General features: G+C 47.3%; 1 protein-coding gene across 1 annotated transcript; it reads right to left on the bottom strand.

Moving 5' to 3' along the window:
• Window positions 1-8,575: 8,575 nt before the first annotated feature.
• Window positions 8,576-20,809, bottom strand: LOC130574520 (urea transporter 2-like). Its single transcript, XM_057367787.1, has 9 exons — window positions 20,726-20,809; window positions 20,198-20,390; window positions 18,154-18,343; window positions 17,644-17,772; window positions 15,075-15,267; window positions 13,205-13,352; window positions 11,631-11,765; window positions 10,418-10,467; window positions 8,576-9,206 (listed from the first exon to the last, which is right to left on the bottom strand). The coding sequence occupies exons 1-9, from the start codon at window positions 20,738-20,740 to the stop codon at window positions 8,940-8,942; spliced, it is 1,320 nt and encodes a 439-aa protein (XP_057223770.1). The 5' UTR covers window positions 20,741-20,809; the 3' UTR covers window positions 8,576-8,939.
• Between the last annotated feature and the right edge of the window lie 552 nt (window positions 20,810-21,361).

Raw genomic sequence — 21,361 nt, 5'->3', positions numbered from 1 at the left:
TCTGTCTGATTCTGGTGCCTTAATGAGGTGTTTGACAGGTTGGAGTGACACACAAAAAAGCCAATGGCTGGCAGGTCAGTGATGAATGCCTTGGAGAGGTGCATTGTTAGATTRTCGGAGCTGGTTAATAAGTAACAGGATCGCAGTGGGCTGATGCCTGCGTGGGAATGAGGTCCCTGGCAGCAGCTTGGTCTGGTTTGGAGGCAGAGAAGGGAGGATCTCCAGCGCCATGTGACAGAATCCCTGCATCCCAGGTGGTTTTTTTTTTTCCCAGGCTGGAAATGCAGAATGCCTCCTGAGTGCCTGGGGACTGAGATTCCCTCTGTACAGGATTGATTCTACAGAAATGTGGGAATGACAGAAAACCTCCCAGGTGTAACTCAGTGCTATTTCAGGCACCCATCACTGACCTCCCGTGCTGGGCACTCAAGGGTCCAGGTACCCTTTGGGGTTCAGGGTCAGAGGCTAAAACAGCAATGCCCTTTCCTGGGCAGAAGGATTGAGATGTGCCATGTGGCTGTCAGGTGTCCCCTGCCTGGGAGCTGTGACATTTACCTGGACCATGGGTGACCATGTAAATGTGTGCCAAGTGAGCAATAAGGGGGTCTAGAGAGCTGCCTCTTGATTTCAGGTGTGTGTGAAGACCACTTGGTGCTGAGGAGAAGGCAGCTGGGCTTGRTGTCTGACAGCTGAGCTCTGCATGATTCAGGAGTTTTGAATCCGTGACCTACCCCATCAGATCTGTGCTGATGTGTTCCTTCTTCTGTGCTCTGTGGGAAGGTGCTTCTGAGAACATCCCTTGGACCAAGCCCAGGGCTGGACACAGCCAGAGCAGGGTTTGTGGTTGGATCTCAACCAGACCCAGCGCCAGGAAAATGCTGAACAATCCTTGACTGGTTCAGCTCGCCAGGCAGGAACTSTCTGGCTGCATCAGCTGGGTACAAACCTTGAACTGGTCAGCTGTGCCAGAAAAGATCCTAAAGGCCCTAATTCAGCTTCACACACCCTGGCTTTACTCCTCTGTCAAGGCTCAGTGGCCTTGAAGAGGTGCATTGAAAGCACTTGGTCGCAGATTGCCTCCTRCTGCTGGTTTTGGCTGCGCTCCTGGCTCAGGTTTTGCTGCTGGGATTAGTTCTGCACAGGGAGCTCCATCAGCTCTGGGGGCTCCAACAAGTGCTTTAAAAAGGTGTAAATCCATACATGGAGCTTTGCAGATTGCTGAACCCYGAGTCCTGGTCTGCCTTTGCCAGACTGGGGTGTGGGTGTGTGAGATGTGAGCAGTGTTTGTGAGCTAAAGGGAGGGATCCCCTCCCTGGAAATATTGGCAACATTCCCTCAACACAGCCCAGGAAGATGTTCCTTGCTGCAAGGACACATTGCCAGATTGTGGTCACCTTGGTGACCACCAGGACCCTCTGAGCCTCTTGTGCCACGCTGCTGTCCAGCTGGATGGCCACCAGCACGTACAGGTGCTGGGATTGTTCCTCCCCAGATGCAGGACTTTGCACTTCTCCTTCTGGAGCTTCATGAGGTTCTTGTCAGCTCATTTTTCCAGCCTGCTGAGAACCCTCTGAATGCCAACACAACCCTCTGGTACACCCAGCACTACCCTCAGTGTTGTGCCTCTCTCAGGTTTGCTGAGGGTGCACTCTGCCTCAACATCCTGGGCATTAATTAAGGAGTTTAACTTGTTCCACCTGGGTTACACCACTAATGGCTGGCCTCTTCTTGTAATTTGTGCCACAGATTATAACCCTTTGAGCCCAGCCACTCAGCCAGTTTTCAGTTCAGCTTTCTGTCCATTTATCTAGCCCTTGCTTCATTAATTTGTCAGGATGTTTTGGGAGACAGCATCAAAGTGAGRTGATGCTCCAAATTTGCTGCAGTGAGGTAAGGGACCTTTGCAGCTCATCTGGGCTGACTGTGACCAAACTGATGTTTCACTTCCAGAATTATTGCCAGTCTGTGGTTCCTCTGGAGGTGTCTGGAAGGCTGGCAGTGGAAATGGAAGTATGGCAGGAGTGGGAGATGGTCACTGAGGGAGAGTGGTGCTCAGCCCATGTCCTGGCTGAGGACACAGCTCCTGTGGTCACTTGTGGAYTGACCTGTGCCAGAGCAGGGTAGCTGGAGAAGCAAATCTGCCCCTATAAGCATCGGTGGCCACTCTGCTTTTCATCATCTTGTTTCTATGAGCGAGTGAAGAGTGGAAAAATCTGTTTCAGCACAGAGCGGTGCAGGGTCTGTCACAACCTTGGACTTGTTTGCCGAGGGAAATAATTTTGTGTTTATACAGAGTGGCCCAGCGGCCGAGCTGGTATGGGAAGCTTCTCTCCCTGCATTTTGGCCTGTCCAAACCCTGTGGAGAAAGCCAGAGGGCTTTTCTCAGTGTGCCAGGGCCGGGTTTGGGTGCGCAGAGGTGTCCGTCTCCCTCTCGCGGTGCGGCTCCGGCACGGCCCCGCTGCGGAAAGAGCAGCACAGATCGCGATCCCCGCTGTCACCGGGCTCCCAAACCGCGATCCCCGCTGTCACCGGGCCCCCAAACCGCGATCCCCGCTGTCACCGGGCCCCCAAACCGCGATCCCCGCTGTCACCGGGCTCCCAAACCGCGATCCCCGCTGTCACCGGGCTCCCAAATCGCGATCCCCGCTGCCACCGGGCTCCCAAACCGCGATTCCCTGCCCCTGGCACGGCCGGACCACCCCGTGCTCTGAGCCTGGGTGCTGCTCTGTGTTCTGCTGCTGAGGGATGCTCCCAAAATTAACAATTCTCATCACTTCCCTCCTCTGCCCACCCGCTCTGGACACCCTCTGTCTTTTCCACCTTGACATGCTCTCATGCCTCACTTCCTCAGCCCATGCAGCTCCAAGAGCACAAGGGATACGTGGAAAGCAGCTGATTTTATTTCCAGCTGATATCTGGAAAGCTGGTTGATTGAGAGCAGCAATGTCGTGTCCTGGGACAGAAGTGGGAMAGGAATGTGTGAAGAGCAGGTTGTAGCTGTCCTACAGAAACCCTCTGCTCTGTCCTGGCAAACAGGTGCCGACTTCAGGCAGAGGTGCARACTGATGCTCTGAGCGCTGGGGTGGAAAACAACTCCCATTTCAGCTGCAGGTTTTTCGAGGTATTTGTTCAAAACGCGGCTGCTGCGGGGAGTGGGGGATTGTTTGGAAAAGAGCTCGTTAGCCAAGGCAAACACACGCCAAGGTGGTCCAGAGCCTGGTGGTGAGGATCTGCCTCCTGGATCCGTCCCACTGACCAGTGTCGAGGTGCTCGTGGTGTCAGGAAATTCCTGAGACCCCAGGAAAGACCATGCGTGTCACGAAACCCAGTGAAATACAGGCTGGAGAACAGCACAGTGCACTCCTCTGGCTGGCTCCTCCTGCTGGGTTTTGTGCTCCCTTTTCCAGCCAGCAGCATCATTTCTCCTGTCAGCAGTGGACATCTCTCCAGGCTGGCCTGGATTCCTGCAGGGATGAGATTGAAGTGCAGCCCCTGGGATCCAGGAGCTGGGAGGGACAAAATCTCCCTGGCTCCTGCATGAGCCTGATGCTCAAGGGTGATTGATTTTGTGGTCATTTCTAGCATGGCAGAGTGGATTAGCTGTTTTAGAATCACTATGGAATACTTGGTCAGAGAAGCCCTTTGGGTCCAGCAATTACATTGAAACAATCTGAAATTCTAGAGGGGTTTGGAAGCCTGAGATTGACTGTATCACCATATTTCAGTGTAGGTGGGAAACTGAAACTCAAACAATTCCAAGTTTCAACTTCAAACCCCCCTCTCCTGTTCTCCTGGCTCCAGGGAAAAGCCCAAATTCAAAGAGGCTTTTTTTCCAGACCTGCCCCTTATGAATGACAAGGCTCGCCAGACTGGCCTCTTTTTTTAAGTCAAGGTGTTTTTTTCTGCTTCTTCATTCACTTTTGATATTTCAGAGTCAATCCACTTAACTTCCTTGCATCTGCTCTCAGCTCAACAAACTTTCCTGCCCTTTCTGCTTCCTTTGCCCTATTTTTAGGGCTGTGGGTCTCACCCAGGGCATGGCTACTTTCAAGGAGCTAATCCATTCTCACAAACCTCAGTGTTGTAGGAGATGAATGTGTTAGGCCTTGACACACAGCACAATAATATAATTCTTCCAATGAGAAACTCTTCCAGCCTATAAATCCCACTGATTACTAATTTCTTGCAAAGTAGTTCTTAATAGAAGTGGAAGGTGCTGATGAACAAGAGAATGAGAACTGGTAGTATCCAGACTATTTATCCAGACTGCATCCAGAAATGAAGCATCAGAAAAAAAAATTAATAACCAGTGCAATGGATAGAGGGAGAGTTACTTTGGTTGTGGGTGGTTATGGGATTTCACATTTTCATGCACATAAATATTGTGCAACAATTTCATGCACAAGCACAAACAGGTATAAATCCATTTGCAGTAAAGATGCACATTTTTGGGCAGGCAAAAGTAAAAAAAAAAAGTAATATCTATTGGATAACTCAGTTTCTGTGAAGGGAATATGTCCTAAACATAATTTAATTTGCACTAGTGAATTAAACTCAGTTGGCTACACTAAGAAACCATTGCTGGCTGACAGTTTGTCATCACCTCTGCCTTTTTTGTTTTCTCCAAAGACAGGAAGTCTCTACCTGATTTCTGGCTGAGTGGTTCTGCAGAGCAGAGATTTTTGGATGGTAGAGCAACGGAGCTGTCAGCACCTGGCTGAAATGAAGGAARTGTAGAAAAGCAGTGTCAGGTACAGGATGGGGTGTGCAGGGGGGAAAAGACTCCAGAGCATCCTCAGGTGCACAGGTCAAGGACGCCTCTGTCTCTCTGCCTCTGCCTTTTGCAATTCAGAGCRCAGCACAGTTTAATTTGCAGGTGCTGGGACGTGCTAAACAGCCTGAAAACCTCTGTATTTTGGGTGGGTGATGTAGTTGGACGTTTTTGGAAGGGCTTCTGCACACACTTGGTGCTTCAACCCTACTGTACAGTGTGAAGATGTTTTGGGAATGGCGATTTGGGTCTGCCTCAGCTGTGGATGCAAAGAGCTGCCTCTGGAGACAGATGTGAGAATGCAGCTCTGTGAGCTGAAGGCATTAAATGCACCCAGGTATTTAACTGAGTGCACTCAGGAGCTGCTGAGTGARAAGTCAAAGATACCCAAACTCATTCCCAGGCAAAACACGGTGGAAGAAACCTTTGCTTCCCACAGAGCCATCCCAGGTCCTCTTATCCCACCACGGGGATGTGTGAATTCCAGCTGTGGCAACAGCTGCAGGAGTTTGTAAAACAACCCCTGAGAACTGTAAAATCAGCTGCAATCAAGGGTTTGTTTCCTGTTTGAACTTCTTCCATCTCCCAAATTAAAACTGATGTAGAGGAAAAGAGACTAAGGGGACAGCCAGATCTCTCTCTCAGAGGGATGGTTTTTCTGTAAATGTGTAAATGTGATCCACAAAAAAACCCAAATCCTTCTGCCGTGCTGGGTGATGTGTTTGTCACTGCAGGCTGGAGATGCCTGGCATTGTCAGAGCGTAGAGCAACTCCCTGGATCAGCATCTGGATATTTTAGGGACTTACCCTCTTTGGAGATTTTAGCCTTTTGGGTTTTTCAGTTTGTAGGGTGGCCCTGTGCTGCTGCAGTGCTCCTCCAGAGCACAGATGCTTTCCTGGAATTTTCTGGTACCTGCTGGAATGCTGACACCACCCTCTATTATGATCTGTACCACTCTTGCTGTCTGCTCTTGACCCCACTGGTACATGAGGAGGTTGTGGACTCTCAAAAATGATCAGATGATGAAAACCAATTGTAGACTTTTTCTATCAGGAAAAATTTCAAAAATGGAAATGGTGTCAAACACTGAGAATCTGCCCAAGGCAGTGATGGAACCCCYATCCCTGGAAGGATTTAAAAGCCATGTGGATGTGGCACTTSGGGACGTGGGTCAGTGGCAAGTTTAGMAGTGCTGGGAGAATGGTTGGACTTGAGGATCTTAGAGGGCTTTTCCAGTCTAAAAAAAACCAGTGATTCTATGAATCAGGAGGGAAACTTCCTGCCCCAGCAGCTGGAAGGGCAGGTGGCAGCATGGCTCTGACCTCTTCTACAAACAACATCCACTGGGAAAGCAAATCCCTTCTCTCCACATCCCCTCTGTGTAGCTTTGCTGATTATTCATGAGCAGTCATTGACAGGTAAATCATCCTGGAGCCACCAATACCCAAACCAGGRCAGCTGAAGGACTCGCCCCAGATGTTCCTCTGTGAGTTCTGTGATTGATCTTATCGACACCTGTGACTAAGGGAGAAGAGTTGTGAACCTCCTCTCAAAGAGCAAAGTTGTGGGATTTTTTTTCTTTTAAGGGGTATGAAACAATATCAGAGTAAGAAAAATTGTATTTGGAGCAATAAAGTAAGCATTTTTCTTAGAACAACATAGTGTACATATTTTTTTCTTCCCCTGGGCACCACTTACAACAGAATTGTCTTTGTTCACTGGGAAGCTCTTTTGCAATTCCTCCACTTTGCTTAGTCTGGTCTGTTTTTTATTTTTTGAATGTGAAATTTTACCAAGTTAGATTTTTTTCATGTTCTATGGCTAGGCCAGGTGTTAGTTTGTACAGGAACATTTATTTAATGTTATTTAAGGTGGAGGTGAGCTCGRGGAGTGACTGCTGTGACTATAGAAGAATTTTTTTTTTTTTTTTGTCTTTAATGGGCATATTTGTTTTATGTTAGATCTCTGGGAGCTGTCTCAAAATTATTAGTCCCACTGAAAACTGTACATTTTATTTCTCTTAATGAAAATTTTTATAGAACTCTGTAGGTATCAGGCTGCTGGGCTGCCACTGATAGCTTCAGTTAGTGCTTTTATTGTCTGCTGCTCCCTTGCAGGAGACACTTGATTTGTCATGTCTGTTTTCAAGAATTATTAGTACTGGCTACAGTTAGTCAAATCTTTTGATTAGCTAGAGACTTAAAAAAGCTGTTTATACTCTATTCTTTATGGAAGGCTTCARCTCTAGAAATTGCTTTGCTAATTGATTTCAGGATGGATTTTCTTGTGGCTGAGGAATTAATGCCTGCAGTGGCACTTACATGACAAATCCTTTCCAATAGCCATATTGTGCGTGGGCTTCACTCTTATTTTTAGGAAAACAAATAATATGTTGRGCATAACTAACTGCAGTTGAAGCTTTTCCCCACATATATGGTTATAGCATTATATTGCAGCATTTTTTTGCAGYAGCTTTGCATGGCCACTRTTTAAATATTTCTCTGATGCTGGCCTGTGCATGATCTAAATTAAACTTGTGCATTAATAGGTTCTACTAGTTTCTGTGTGGTTCATATTTCATTGACTGCAGTGGAGGGAAGGTCTTCAGGCAGTTTTGTGTTACCTCTGGTGTTTTTTCTGCCTTTCTTTGTCTCTCTACAGCAGCAGCAGCAGCAGGGGGATGTCCCTCATCTTGCAGTTTTAGTGACCATGGGAGGCTGTTTTGCTGCTAGAATTGTTTGCTGGCATCGTGGCTCTGCTCATCTTGGCAGAGAGGGGAAGAAGCAGGACCTAAATTTTACCAGAGTTCCTGGAATGGCCTCACCTGTTTAAAAAAAAAAGGGATCTGAACATAAACAACACAGTGTTTTCATCTCCCAGGGTGAATTCAATTGTGGTTGTTGCTTCTAGGGGACATTTAGAGGCACTGGCAGATGCTGGTGTGTGGGTTATTTTGGTGATAAAGGCAAAAATAGTCCCATGARCAGCTTCCAGTCTCACCTTTTGGGRTTTGGAGCTGGGATCCCACYTGCTCAAAAAGGCTCACAGAGRTCTGAAAAMCWGCCCTGCATCACAAGGCAGAGAGGACAGAGTCTGATCTGGATGTTTGTGTTTGCACAGTGTCTTTGGATTTTAAATCTTCACATCCTCTGGATCTGTAATGTTTTAAACGGACCAGGTAAAACTATTTTAGAGTGAGGCAGCATTTCTGCCAGGCTTCCTTCACAGAGGTTTTGGAAAAGGATCCTGAGAAAATCTTCTTTAGGGCAGTTGGCATTCCACTGTTGTAAGGATTTGGAGGAGGCACGAAGTGGCAATGGGAACCTTTGACTTGTTAATCTCTCATGGCTTAATGGAAAGGATCTGCACCTCTGGGAAAGGGATGGAAAGAGCTGCCACCAGCAGTAGATGTTTTTCCYATTCTATACCTGAAGTTTTYGTGTTCCCACTGGATGTGTGTAGGRATTCAGACTTGCTACCCTCAATCAGCAGAGARAGAGAGAGATATTCTATTTTGTAAGACAGAAAATTATTCAAGAAAAAGGAGAATGTTTGATCATTGCCAGCTAGTCGCTCCTCTAGTCTGATTAAAGCATATAAATTCATTGCTTTGGCACTTAATGAGGAGCCAGGAGATGGCACCAAAAGTGCTACAGGATGTGCTCTGTAAGAATATTTACCTGAGTGTGTTGTAGCTGTTAAGAGGTATTAAAAGGGTTAGACATTGATGGCACACAAGAAAGGAAGAGAACAGTCTATTTATTTCACTTTCAAATATACATGTTCTTAATTTGAAGTGCAGCTCTTGACTTGCTTCTTACATTATTTATTATTATTAGACACCAATGCCTTCTCAGCATATTTATTTTGTTAAATTACACCTCTGAAATTAAATGCAGCCTCTTGTCAGCTTTAATGTTCTTCTGCCTATTCTTGTAATTATTATTGATAAGAGGTGACTTTCAAGTTAACAGCCAGTGGATTGATAAGGCAGCTGTTATTTCGTTACCTGAGTGCTTTTTGGAAAGCTTAGCTCAAGGGCAAAACCGTGGAATGCTGAATCCCCATCCTGCATACTGCTGGCAAAAATTGGTGCTTGTGGCTGTGCTGTGCCCGGGTGACATTTGAGAAGCTGTCCCCAAAATGCACAGCTGTGCCTTCCCAAAATCAGCGGGCGTGGCGGCTCTTTGGGGTGCACAGAGGGGTGCCCCCGCTGCTTCTCGAGCTRTCCGAGGCTTTCTGCTCCTTTCTCTTCTGCTCCTCCCTCCTGCCCTCCGAGGCYCTTCTCTTCATGCGCAGGTAGTAGAGCCGGTTGGCTTCGGGGTGGGTGGCTTTGCACAGGGGCATCCTGTAGATGGCCGGGTTTTCCGAATTGATGAGGAGGAAGAGGAGCGCCGACAGGCAGAAGGGCCAGGTGCAGACGGGCAGCCCGAGCTGGCAGGGACACAACACACAGGGCAGCACTTTGGGACAGAGTTTTGGAACCTTTGCTTATGTCTGTCTGAGGGTAAATTGGTGCATTTGGGGAGCTGGAAAGCGTGGGCTGCCAAATTCGGATGGAATTGAACACACTGAGGTCTCKGYCCAGCAATGGACACCTCAGTCCCTSGTGGTGCTGARTGGCACCAGCTTTGAACCAACTCACTGTATCACACCCCAGAGCTCTGATGAAAAGCATTTTCACTGCAGTGAAAGCCAAGAAACCCAGCTCACCCACAGGCACTTGAATTCTCTAATGAAAGAGCCAAATTCTGCCCTCTCTGCTCTGTAAAATGTCGTGTATTGAGAGTATTGTTCACACATATTCACTCTCTCTGATGACTCTGTGACACCAGCATCACACCCAACCCTCAGCCCTGTCTCCTCAGCTCTTGACCTGAATTTAGGAGCCTATTCCCTGCCAAAAACAAGATAATGAGGRTAAAAAGTGGATGTCCTTTCTCCTGATGCCTCCCACAACCAGGTGTGCTTAAAGTAGCTCATGTGCAGCGAGCCACACCTGAGGCTGAGTGGATGCCAGATGAAAATATTTAGTGCAGGAAGCTGCTAGTTCTAATATTTTTTTTCTAAGTTAGTAAATCAATTTAATTGAAATATGGGTTTGCTTTAATCTCTCAGATCTTGAAGAAGAAACAAAGCCTGSCATTTCTGTCTTCACTCCTCTCTTGATTTGTCCAACTATAAGAACTTTGTACTTAAGAGAACAGTCTCTCCCTCATTTCAGTATTCATACCCAGCTCAAATTTTAATAATATCTGGGCAGGCTTGGAGGAAGACTTTGAAAGGAGAAAATGAAAATTTAGATCATTTGGAATTGCTGAAAKATAATGTTCAGCTATGTATTTAATCTCAAACCATATGCTGTTGCTGTAACTCACATATACCTGCACAACCCTGTAGTGGATAACACACTCTACAGGTCTTTGAAATCTTATTATCAGGTATAAAATCTTCAGGGGCACAATTCAACTCTTGTACACAGAGTTTGTACAAGGCCTGCCAACTGGCTGCAGCATTCCCATTTYAGGGCTATCAAAGCTAAAATGGAGAATTTTGAGGTATTTCCTTAGCGTTATATTGGAAAAAATCAGAGTTAAAAAGAATAAATGAAAAAATCCGAGTAAAACACAAAATCCCACACTTACCACAGAGAGGGCATTAGCAAGAGCTGCTCCSGAGTAGGCACAAAATAATGCTGAGAAGAGAAGACCAAAGAGAACACAGGATGAGGAAAACACTGTTCAATTCTCCAAAGAAAATATAAAAAAAAAATAGCAACGTTGTCCAAATGCACAGCTAAATATCCTCCCACCTACCTGGTGTGAGGATCGCTGCTAGAATTCAGCAATTAGTTGAAATGTCCCAAGAGAAAATGTTCCCAAGTTTCACCAGAGGATGTTTAGATTGAATATTAGGGAAAAATTTTATCACAGTAAGGGTTTTCAAGCCCGGAGCAGGGGTGGAGTCCCCATCCCTGGAGGGGTTTAAAAGCCCTGTGGATGTGGCACTTGGGGACATGGGTCAGTGGTGGCCTGGGCAGTGCTGGGGGAATGGTTGGACTTGATGATTTTAGCGGTATTTTCTGACTCAAATGATTCTGTGAGTACATTTCATCCCATCTGCTCTGCAGAAATGGATGGTGAATCACAAACATGAGTTTGTTGAGAGCAAGTTTTGGTGGCATTTCTTTAAATTCTTTATATTTGGCACGAGCTGACCTACATGCAGTGGGAACTGCAGAAATTCTCTGTCCTGTGGCTTCACACCACAGATAGTGATCAGGGGGACACCAGGGATGGCAGGAGACAAGGTCAGGAGGCAAGGTCAGGCACCCAGGGACTAAGTCAAGGAAGGAAAAGCTACTGAAGAACTCAGAAACTGTGCTCAGGACAGAAGACAACCAAGACTGGAGCCCAGGTAAATCTTCACAGGAGTGTCTTAAATGGGAAATTAATTTTCTTAAACTCCTCCCATTGTGCCTGGTTTTGGCTGCTGTTGGAGGTGAGGTTTTTGGGCAGATGGATTTCGAACTGACCTGGTGCAACAGCTCCCTTCTCCTGACACACATCCTCTAGTGAGACACTTAATTATAAAAAGGCTGCTCCTGTGGATTTGTTGAGTTGCTAATTAGTTAATCATGCTCGTGGAAGAGCCTGTACTCCTTTCACACACATTATTTCCACCCTTTCTAGATGTCTCCTTTTTCTCAGTGTCTAACACTCTTCCCTCTGTACCCACTGGCACATTCAAGAGCAGCGCTGATGCCGTCAGAGAAACAATTGCACAGCACCCGCTTTTGGGAACAGAGTGATGGGTCTCTAAACCTCTAAGCTGTCCCTTTTTGTGAAAGGTACTCACCACAGGCAAGGGACAGCAGATGTGTCTGCCAGGTGAGGGCATAGAAGGTGCCCCCGACGGCGATGCAGGCCAGGGCGCAGTTGTARTTGTGCAAGCCCAGGTAGATGCTGTCGAACGGGGACGCGATGCTCAGAGCTGAGGGACAAAGGGGACAGCTGTGAGCTCGGGGTGACAGGGACCTGAGGGAGGGCTCTGTCATCTCCTCCTCATAGCACTGAGGTGGATTTGTCTGTGCTCTCAYGGGCAGATAAAGGAGGAGGTCAAAGGAGAATTGTTATTTTGGAGTTCTGATAATGGCCCTGCAGTGGAATTTGGCTCGGTCTCAAAGGCTTCGCTCAGACAAAGCTTTCTGTGTATCCACTGTGTCTCCATGCACAGGTGGAGCATCCAGACAGCCTGTGGCAGGTCCTTCTCACCTGGGTGTCCTCTTTGCAGGAAGCTTTGCCCATTCACTGTTCAAACCTCACACAYACCCTGATTTCGAACATCAGTGTGTCTTTTGTGGGGTGAGCAGAGCTGCTCATCTCCTCCTTGTGGCCTTTGTGAGATACAGTCCAATTTCCAGAGGTGTCACTTCATATGTGCCATGGAAATTCCCCACAGGAATAGGAGCTGAGGGTCTGCCCCAAATCTGACCGCTCAGAAACTTCTGCAGGATTTCTCATGGGTTTCAGGAGCACCAGTAGTGCACATGGACCTTCCTGACATTTATAATGTTGATGCATTTCTTGYTGCATTGCCCTCATCTCTCTCTGTTTTATCATCATGCTTGTCCCCAGAAACTTTCCCCTTACCTTTCCTTTCTAGATTAAATGTCAAACCTCTACAAGGCCTGCCACATGCCCTCAGCCATATAAATTTTGTTTAAAAACAAGAATATAAGCTCACATCTTGAGCAAAGTGCTTCAGAGTACAGAGAACTCTTTGTTGGATCACTGCCTTTTCCAAGGTTGTTGTTTCAGACTCCATTAATTCCATCATTTGCTGTTATTGAAATTGGTCACCTAAGTGGCATTAGTGTTGTCTGACCTCTCGGGTCAGGCTCATGTCTCTCAATATTGTTTCTSTCTGGTTAGTGGGGAGACAGGACATTTTTAGCAATGTTCATTTAGGTATTTTGACAAATCCCCAGCAGCTCTGAGCAGGCTGCATCCCAGAAAAGTCTGTTTCTGTTCTTTGGCTGATTAGTTCTGTGGCAGACCTTTGCTTGYGGTGGTAATTTAAAACAATTGTGGTGGCAAGAGATCAGTTCTGGAACTCTTTCTCCAGATTTCCTTATGATCTCTGTGGGATTCATCACACCCAGTGACTGGAGGGTTATGAAAGGTGGGAAAAAMCACTTGCCTGAGTCACAAATCTAATAATAAATGCAAAGCTTAAAGAACACCTGCTTCTGTTCTTGCCTTCACTGTGTTGTGTGACCTTTASCAACAGCTTTCAAATTCCGAGAAGGTTTGAAAAATGAGCGTGTCGTCCCCACTATCTCCAAGCTGACACAACTCTAAAGTCTGGACAGAATCTGGCTTGGACCAAGACCCCTTGGCTGCAGAAATGATTTGGTGAGTGTTTCTTACCTGCAAACATCCCCACGGCTGATCCGATTGCAGCGTGTAAAGAAATGAGCGGGGAGGAGATGAGCAGGGCCAGCAGGAAAATGCCTCCAGTCCAGGGGTTCCCACAGCCGTACACTTGGCCAACACCAACGGGGATGGACTGTAGGAGCTGCACAGATGGCACAAGAGGCACCTTACTGAGTGTCTGTGCCCTGAGGGACACAGCAGAGGCTCTGTCTGAGCTGTTGGCTGAAGAGGGAAGGAGGAACCCTGGCTCTGGACTGGGCTCTGAGCACCTCAGAATTCCAGAGTGGTTTGGATTGGAAGGRACCTTGGAGAYCATCCCATTCCACCGCCATAGGCAGGGACACCTCCCACTGTCCCAGGCTGCTCCMAGCCCCAATGTCCAGCCTGGCCTTGGACACTGCCAGGGATCCAGGGGCAGCCACAGCTGAGAAATCWGTGCCAYTGCCTMACCCCCTGCACAGGAAAGAGTTTKCTTGCTAATATCTAACCTAAACCTACTCTCTTTCAAATTGGAGCCATTTCTCCTTGGGGGGGAATGGCTTCAATTGTCCCTTCAGGCTTTTGCAAATAGCTTCACTCCATCTTTCTTATAGGTATTGGAAGGCCTTAATTAGGTCATCCMAAAGCCTTTTCTGTTTCCTGGYCGAATAAACCCACTTCTCTCAGCCTTTACTTGTGCAAGACAGACTTCATCTCTCCGATCTCCTGGTGCCTCCTCTGGCCTGGCTGCAGCAGCTCCAGGTCCCTGTGCTGTTGTTGCCCAGGGCTGGGGCAGCTCTGCAGGTGGGGTCTCACCTGAGCGGGGCAGAGGGGCACAATCCCCCCCTCCCCTGCTGCCCACGCTGGGGCTCAGCCCAGGGCTCGGGGGGTTCAGGGCTGGGGCAGGTTCTGCTCTCACCCCCAGCACCTTCTCCCTTCTCCCAGGGCTGCTCCATCGGCTCATCCCAGCCTGGGCTGATCCCAGGGGCTGCTCCAGCACTTGGCTTTTTTAAACCCCATGAGGTTCCCTTGGGCCACTTCTTGAGCCTGTCCAGTTCCCTTTGGATCCCATCCCATGCCATTCCATCCCATTCCCATTCCCATGCCATGCCATGCCATGCCATGCCATGCCATGCCATGCCATGCCATGCCATCCCATCCCATCCCATCCCATCCCATCCCATCCCATCCCAAATCCCATCCCATCCCAAATCCCATCCCAAATCCCATCCCATCCCATCCCATCTCATTCCATTCCCATCCCATCCCCAGCTGTGTTTTCTGCCCCTCTCATTTTGGGGTCATCTCAATTTCTCTGAGGGTGCCCTTGATCCCTCTGTTTGTGTCATTAATGAAGATATTCAAGAACACTGGTGTCCCTAAGACCTCTGAGGGACACCATCTATCCCTGATGTCCCCTGGGGCTCTGAGCCATTGACCACCATCCTTGTGCTCCTTTGGGAAGGTGACCCTCCAGAGTCCAATCTGCACCTGAGGGGCCTGGATATAAACTAGTTTCTGTCCCTTTGAAATCCTGATGTTTCATCTGAATTATCGCACTGCCACTGACTGTGTTGCTGATGTTTTTTTAACCAATCTGGGCAGCAGGAGGGCACATCCAGATGTGTGCTGGGTGGTATTCTAGATTTGTTTTGGGACAGCCCAGGTTTAAGTGAAGYGAGAAGCTCAGGATCTCTGTTCCCAGCGTTTCTGCTGCATCAGCCACGACTGCCCCTGAAGATTTTGTGTCTGTGCTCTCTGCACTGACCCAGATCATGCAATTCTATCAATTGCTCCTCACTCATCCTGACCCCCRTGAAAGGGTCACCCAGAGATGAGCACCTTCCTGCTCAGCTGTTGAGGGGAACACCACGACCCCGCTCACCAGGGGCACGTTGATGGCAGACCAGGTGATGTTGGGCACTGCAGCCACGGGCTTGATGAGGGTTGTGGGGAAGAAGGGGTTGTAGTGTCCTGTGGCCGCCAGGTACAGGGTCACCGCGATGTTGAAGGGCAGGGTGAGGACAGGAAGGTCCCATTTGCTGAAGATGGACCCCAAAGCGCTGGACAAAACTGGGCTGAGGAGAGGAGAAGAAGAAATACAAATAAAACTTGTTCATCATGGTTGATGGTGGTGAAACAGCCTGCCTCCTCGGTCATAAAACTGTGATTTGGGTAAATGAAAGCCAATACAAATAGAAACATCAGATGATGTATTTTAACCTGCATCAAACAAAGAGWTGTAGAAAGCCACTCATATTTCTGAAATAAATACTCTCACATCCATGCATGCATACAAGGCATGGACAGAAACAGGCAATCTGACTTCCTGCTCAGTTGAAAACTTGAACAAGAAAGAGAAAAGGATATTTTGGGAATGTGACATGAAGAACTATGGAGAACTTAAAAATTATCTAAAAAAAATGCTGTCTTGAGGAGGCAAGAGGGAGTTGGAAATCACCCAATTTGCCTTTTTTGTTTGTCTTGTTTTATTTTTGTTTAAACAATTTGAAGGGTATCAGGAGGTGGCTCTGGAASAGAAATAAAGCAGAAGAGGTGATCAAAGGGAACAGAAATTATTCTGTTGAAAAAGGTGGAAATATTCTCTATGTTAGATGCTATTTTGGGGAATAAGTGTGAGATGAAGCCACCACTGTAGYTGAAATGTGAAAATGTGAAAGGTGTTGGTGCCAGGCTTCACCCAGACCTCGACTGATATCCATGTGGATGAGCAGTGAGACTGATGTCATTGTGTCTGCCCAGACACCACCCAGAACCACACATCAGCATCTTCTGAACTCTGAGACTTCTTTTTACACCCTTGATGGAATATTTTTAGCATGCAAGAATGCATTTAACACCCTTAAACTGCTTTAAACCTTTGATTAAATATTTTAGTATACAAAATATTGGGGCGACCCTCAGCTTGTTAGAGACAGAACACAAAAAGCACGMAAACCTTGAAATATCAGGTTCTTTCCCAAAGCTCTTGTCTGTAGAATCTGGGATATAAACTTTGCCTGATCTGCTTTCMTTGGAACATTTCCCCACTGTCTCATTTCCACTTGAAGTGTGTGTCCTGCATGAAGGGCTTTATGGCAGCACACTGGCAAGGTGATGTTTGTTTTTTTTCTGTCCTTGGTGGACATGGCCTGTGTTCTCTTTCCAGCTGAGCTCTTCAGCTCAGGAGAGCTGAATAACTCTTACAGCCAACTCCATGCAGCAGTGAACATTACAGTTTATTAAAAAATTAATTTAAAACCTTCAATTGTTCAAGGAGCTGCATTTGTGCTCTAGATGGTCATTAAGCTGGTTATAATAAAAAACGACCCCACCCAAATTATTWGACATTTCAAAAGCAAATCTAGTGTCCTGCTGCATAGATACTATCAGTGGGAGAAATGCTTTGTTCTCCYTGTGTAATCTCAGATGAAACTTATTCTTTGTTTTTTGACTATTTTAGCTCCCAAAGGACTTTACAGATTTCCTTGCTTGCAGCTGTAGAAAAAAAAAAAATCAGTACTTCATTGAAAATAATGTCCTAATTTCTGTGCTGAAATACAAAGCTTCTGACACTTACAGGTCTTGTCAGGAAAAAAAGGAAACAGTTAAATAAATGCTGACTTCTGAAGCTAAAATTCAAAATATCGGTTAACAAATCACGGGAGTGTCTTATTTTAAAATCTTTCAGCTCTACCCTAAAGTCTTGTGAACTAAAGAATGAAGAAAATTTTGAACCAAAAGCCTCAAGGAATTCTGGCAGATAAGACAAACTAAACATTCTTGCAACATGTCCTGGGTTTTGAGAGATTGTTATAAAATGACTTAAGCTGAGAATGACTAAAGAAATTAAACATAAAACAAATCTGAACTTAAAAGCAGTGAAAAAAAATCCAATAATGACTTGCATCTTACTGCTTACAGTGATTACAATGTGACTATTAAATTAATTTCAGTTAAGGCTGGAAAACAGATTCTGCAGCGCTGCTCAGATCCATATTTTAAAAATGGCAAAATTTAATCCTGGAAGGGCACAGTCCGTCATTTGGAGCTACTAGGAAAGAATTAATTTTGCTCATGACTGGTTGTGTATCTCAGAAGAGGAATATTGAATTCAGCCCCGGGGTGAGCACAGGGTTGATTCAATGCCTGGGCGAGGAAGGAGCATGGCCATGCTGCTCACAGTGACCTCCACCCCAGACATGCCCAGCTGCTGAGGGCCATTTTGTGAGGATTGGGGTGGGGCTGCCTTGCCTGTGTGCTGTAATCAATGTTTCTGTGCTCTCAGCCCCCACCACGTCCCCCACCAGCTCTGGGTTTCGATGACACAACTCTCCAGCGCCGTCGAGTCCGGGGTTACAGCTGTAGGGCAGAGGGGATCTCAAGGTGTCCAAGCTGTTTGTAGCCAGCCCCACCCTCTGAGAATTGTCCCCAGGAGCAGCAGGGGCACTTACCAGGCCATTGATATCACTGCCACAGGGGGAAGAAGCCACCAGTAGTAATCTCCTCTGTCRGAGTAGACGGCCATGAGCAGCCCCACCAGGATCCCGTTGTAGCCGTGCAGCCCGGCTGCAATGGCTGACCTGCCAAGAGGACAATCGAGGGACAAAGCTGGTGCAGGTGGAAGATTGYTGAGGGTGTTCTTTTGTGGGGACCCACTGAGTTGCAATTTGTAAGGGTCCTGCCCCGGTGAAGGGGGGAAAAGGCTGTGAAATCACTGATTTGCACTGGTGTGTGGAAGGGGAAATTTTGGGGGCTGCTGGAGGATGGAGGGAATCCTTGTGACTCAAAGGACTGGCATGGGTGTGACAATGGCTGTCAGAGAGACAAAACTGCCTATTTTCATGATGATAGACATTCATGGGGACAGACCAGCTCTTCTTGGGCTGCAGCTCTCTGTCTTTACTGTAGTAACACAACCATCAGTTTTTACGACGTGCATGAGGGCACGAGGTGTCACCCACCTGTCCTGGCTGAGGGCCAGCGCAGTTAACGTGGACACGGTGGTTCCAGTACAGCCTGTGAGCATCCACCAGGGGCTCTGGATGAAAAGCCCCACCAGAATGATGAGTCCACTCAGAGGGTTGTTGACAAACATCACCTGAGAGGTCCCTCGCAAGATCCAGTCCAGCAGCTGAACCATCAAGGGCTTGTCTGGAGGAGATTGAAGGAAAACACTGTCAAAAGGCATCGTTTTAGCAAAGCATGCTCATCTCTGCAGCGCCTTTCTGGGCACAGGATAAAGGTGATGTGTTAACAGCTCTGTAAAACCAGTCTCTGATTTATTGTTGTCGCTGAGTATTTTGCATCTGGCACTTGAAAACTGATAGAGATGGACTGGGCACTGCTACGAAATCCATGGAGGGACAGACAAATAAGTGATTKATTTATGGTGGTCAATGAATAGTCAAAGGATCACTTCATAGATCAATTTATGTTCTGCTATAAATTTAGTAAGGAGACATACTCTTTGTTGTATAATTCAAATGCGGAGAGGAACAGTGAAACTAATTTCTACACATATAGGAAAGCATTAAAAGGAAGCAGTTTTGCTGTTTTAGGAAAAAAAACAACAATCCTGAGCATGGAGGTATGCTGTATATGGGAGATGGGGTCAAAGGTATCTAGAGGTATTTTGAGAGGTAAAGAACCTAAATTCGAAAATAGTAATTATGGCTAGGACTGTACTCAGGGCAAAGAGGCATTTCCARAGGACAAAGAATTATTGCTCTTTGGAGGAGGTTATTGGGCCTGGGCAGAGCAAGCAGGCACCAGGCACAGCTACCCCAGCTGGGTGCAGGGGGAGGTGGGATGAGGGCAGTGCAATAACTTTTTGCTGCTGATTCCTCTACTGCAAATTGACTGGAGTTTTTCTTCTGCCTCTCTCCTGGGAAAACTGCARCCGTTTCTGAACTGCAGCGTGTTATTAAAGGATGATGGGAGGACAATAGATAACAAAGAGAAGCTGCTTCTGTGCCCAAGATGTTCATGCAATGCGTATATACAGCTTTTATCTTCCTCAAGATTTGAAATTAATTATGTTAACTTCGTTTTTTAATTAGGTGCAGCATTAAGTGCCAGACTACTTTTTGAATATGGGCAGTGATTTATTCCTAAGAACTTCTTCCAGGCAGAGTTAARGAGGAGAAATGAGGAGGAGGAGGAATGTATTTGTTAGACCTGGCTTGTCTGAATTAATTTTAGCTAATATTTGGTGTTGAGCTATGCAACAGATACCAGCAACACACTTCATTTCAGACTCAAGTACTACCTGTAAAAAGTCAAATATAACCAGAGGACAGTGGCCAAAGCTTTCCAGAGCACTGAGAAAGAAAAACTGTCTACAAAGCATGGATTTCTGGGGCAGAGAGAAAGCAGGAGGAGATATTTCCCTGTGTCTGGGATCACACTGGCCTGGCTCTGAATGCCTGTCTATTGCTGACAGCCCCAGCCTTGACAGAGGACCCAAAGTCCTACACAACCAATCAAACCCTCATTCCCAGTAATTCTGGGTGACTTGGACCAGCTGCTCAKGCACTGTGAGGGCAGGGAACCTTGGAGATCAGTCTTGGCTTCTATTTTATGACACTGTGACACCCACAGTGCTGATTGCTCTGCCAGGCTGGGACCTCAGGAGCCTCTGCCTCTGTCGAGAGGCTCATCCYCATCCTCAGCCCACATGTGGATGAGAGGCAGTGGCTGTTCCAAGGCAGTCACAAACCAGACTCAGCCCCMAGCCCTGAGCTGTGACCCTGAGCTGTGTGTGTGAGATGATTGAGAAAGACATTTTAGGACTGTGCTGAGTTTTGCATGCAGCCATGGTGATGGCCAGAGGATGCAGTGATTTTCCTCCTGAGAGTGAGATAATTAAGAGGTCAGAAGTTTGCAGTGAGCTCGAACCATGCTGATTCAGCTCTGGCTCAGGAGGTGGAACACACTMCACTGGAAATACTGCTGGCAACAGAGGAATCCCCAACCAGAGAGCCCCAAACACATCCCTCTGCTTACTTTTCATCCACTCTCCATATTCTTTCATTTCTCCCGTGAGATAACCGAACCCGTGGTGGATCCAGTTTCCACCTCTCCACAGCAGCTCCTGGGCTCTTGGCATCTCCTTCTTGTACAACTCCCTCTCACTGGGGTGTTCAGTCACCACGATTTCGCCCAGCTCCATCCTCTTCTGGCTGATGGTGAAGGGTACCTGTGGATCACAGAGACAGTGCTTTCTGGAAACATCTTGGTTTGGGCCCTGACAGCCTCCAGAACGCTCTGGTGATATTTTTTATCAAAGATGGGATGTTTATGGAGAAGGGATCTGCCGGACCCACAGCTGGGGGTGGTGTGTGCTGCAGGGGTGTCTCCTCTCAGGTTGGGGACCAGGCTGTGCCCTGCTGCTGTCATGGGGGCTGCAGGGGGTCAGAGGGATGTGGCATGGGAGCCCTGCAGCATCCCACCCTYGCTCCAGCTCCTGATGCAGCCTGTGCAAGCTGCTGGTTGGACAAGGGAYGTGACATCTGCCAAAAAACTGAGCAGTACCTGTGTGCTGGCCATGCTTGGCTGAGTGTAGCTACTGTGGCAGGTGCTGGGAAGGGAGCCTGCTGATGCTTGTCCAACAGTGAGCTGGAGGGAAGCAATGCAAATTGTCAGGACAGTAGCAGTGAGTAGGGGACAAGGAAACGAAAAAGGAGAGGCTGAGGTGTGTGTGCTTTTTGATGTTTTGAGCTGGTGCTGTTGTATACCATCAGAAATCTATGATGCTCCTCMTTCTTCATCTGCCTTTGATGGACCATCAAGAGCAGCCTGGGCTAGCACCAAAGCATTGCAAGGAAATYAGCATTCACCCATGGCCTGTGATAAGCACAAAGATAAACACGTYGGCTCAGGGCTGTGTGCTCTTACTTAGCAGGTGAATATTCTGCAGCAGCAGGGGTTTATTAATCTTCCAAATGCCATTGCGGAGCTTTGCTCATTAAAAAACCTATTATGATCTAAACTCCAAAATGAAAATACACTGTGCTGCAGCCCGGTGAGCTGCGCTGCAGGTCACACCCTCAAAATTGCACCCCTGATGCCTGATGGAGCCTGGCGTCAGCCGTGGGTTTCACTCTGGCSGTTCTGATAAAGCCTGTCTGGGTTTCTTCTAGGCGTTGCCCCGGAGCGGACAGTGCTGAG

Source organism: Malurus melanocephalus, unplaced genomic scaffold (assembly GCF_030028575.1).
Source record: "Malurus melanocephalus ecotype Western Australia unplaced genomic scaffold, MMel_1.1 scaffold_85, whole genome shotgun sequence".
In the NCBI taxonomy this organism is placed as follows: Eukaryota; Metazoa; Chordata; class Aves; order Passeriformes; family Maluridae; genus Malurus; species Malurus melanocephalus.
Note: the sequence above shows the minus strand (reverse complement) of the source record. Positions and strands in the feature narration are given on the sequence as shown.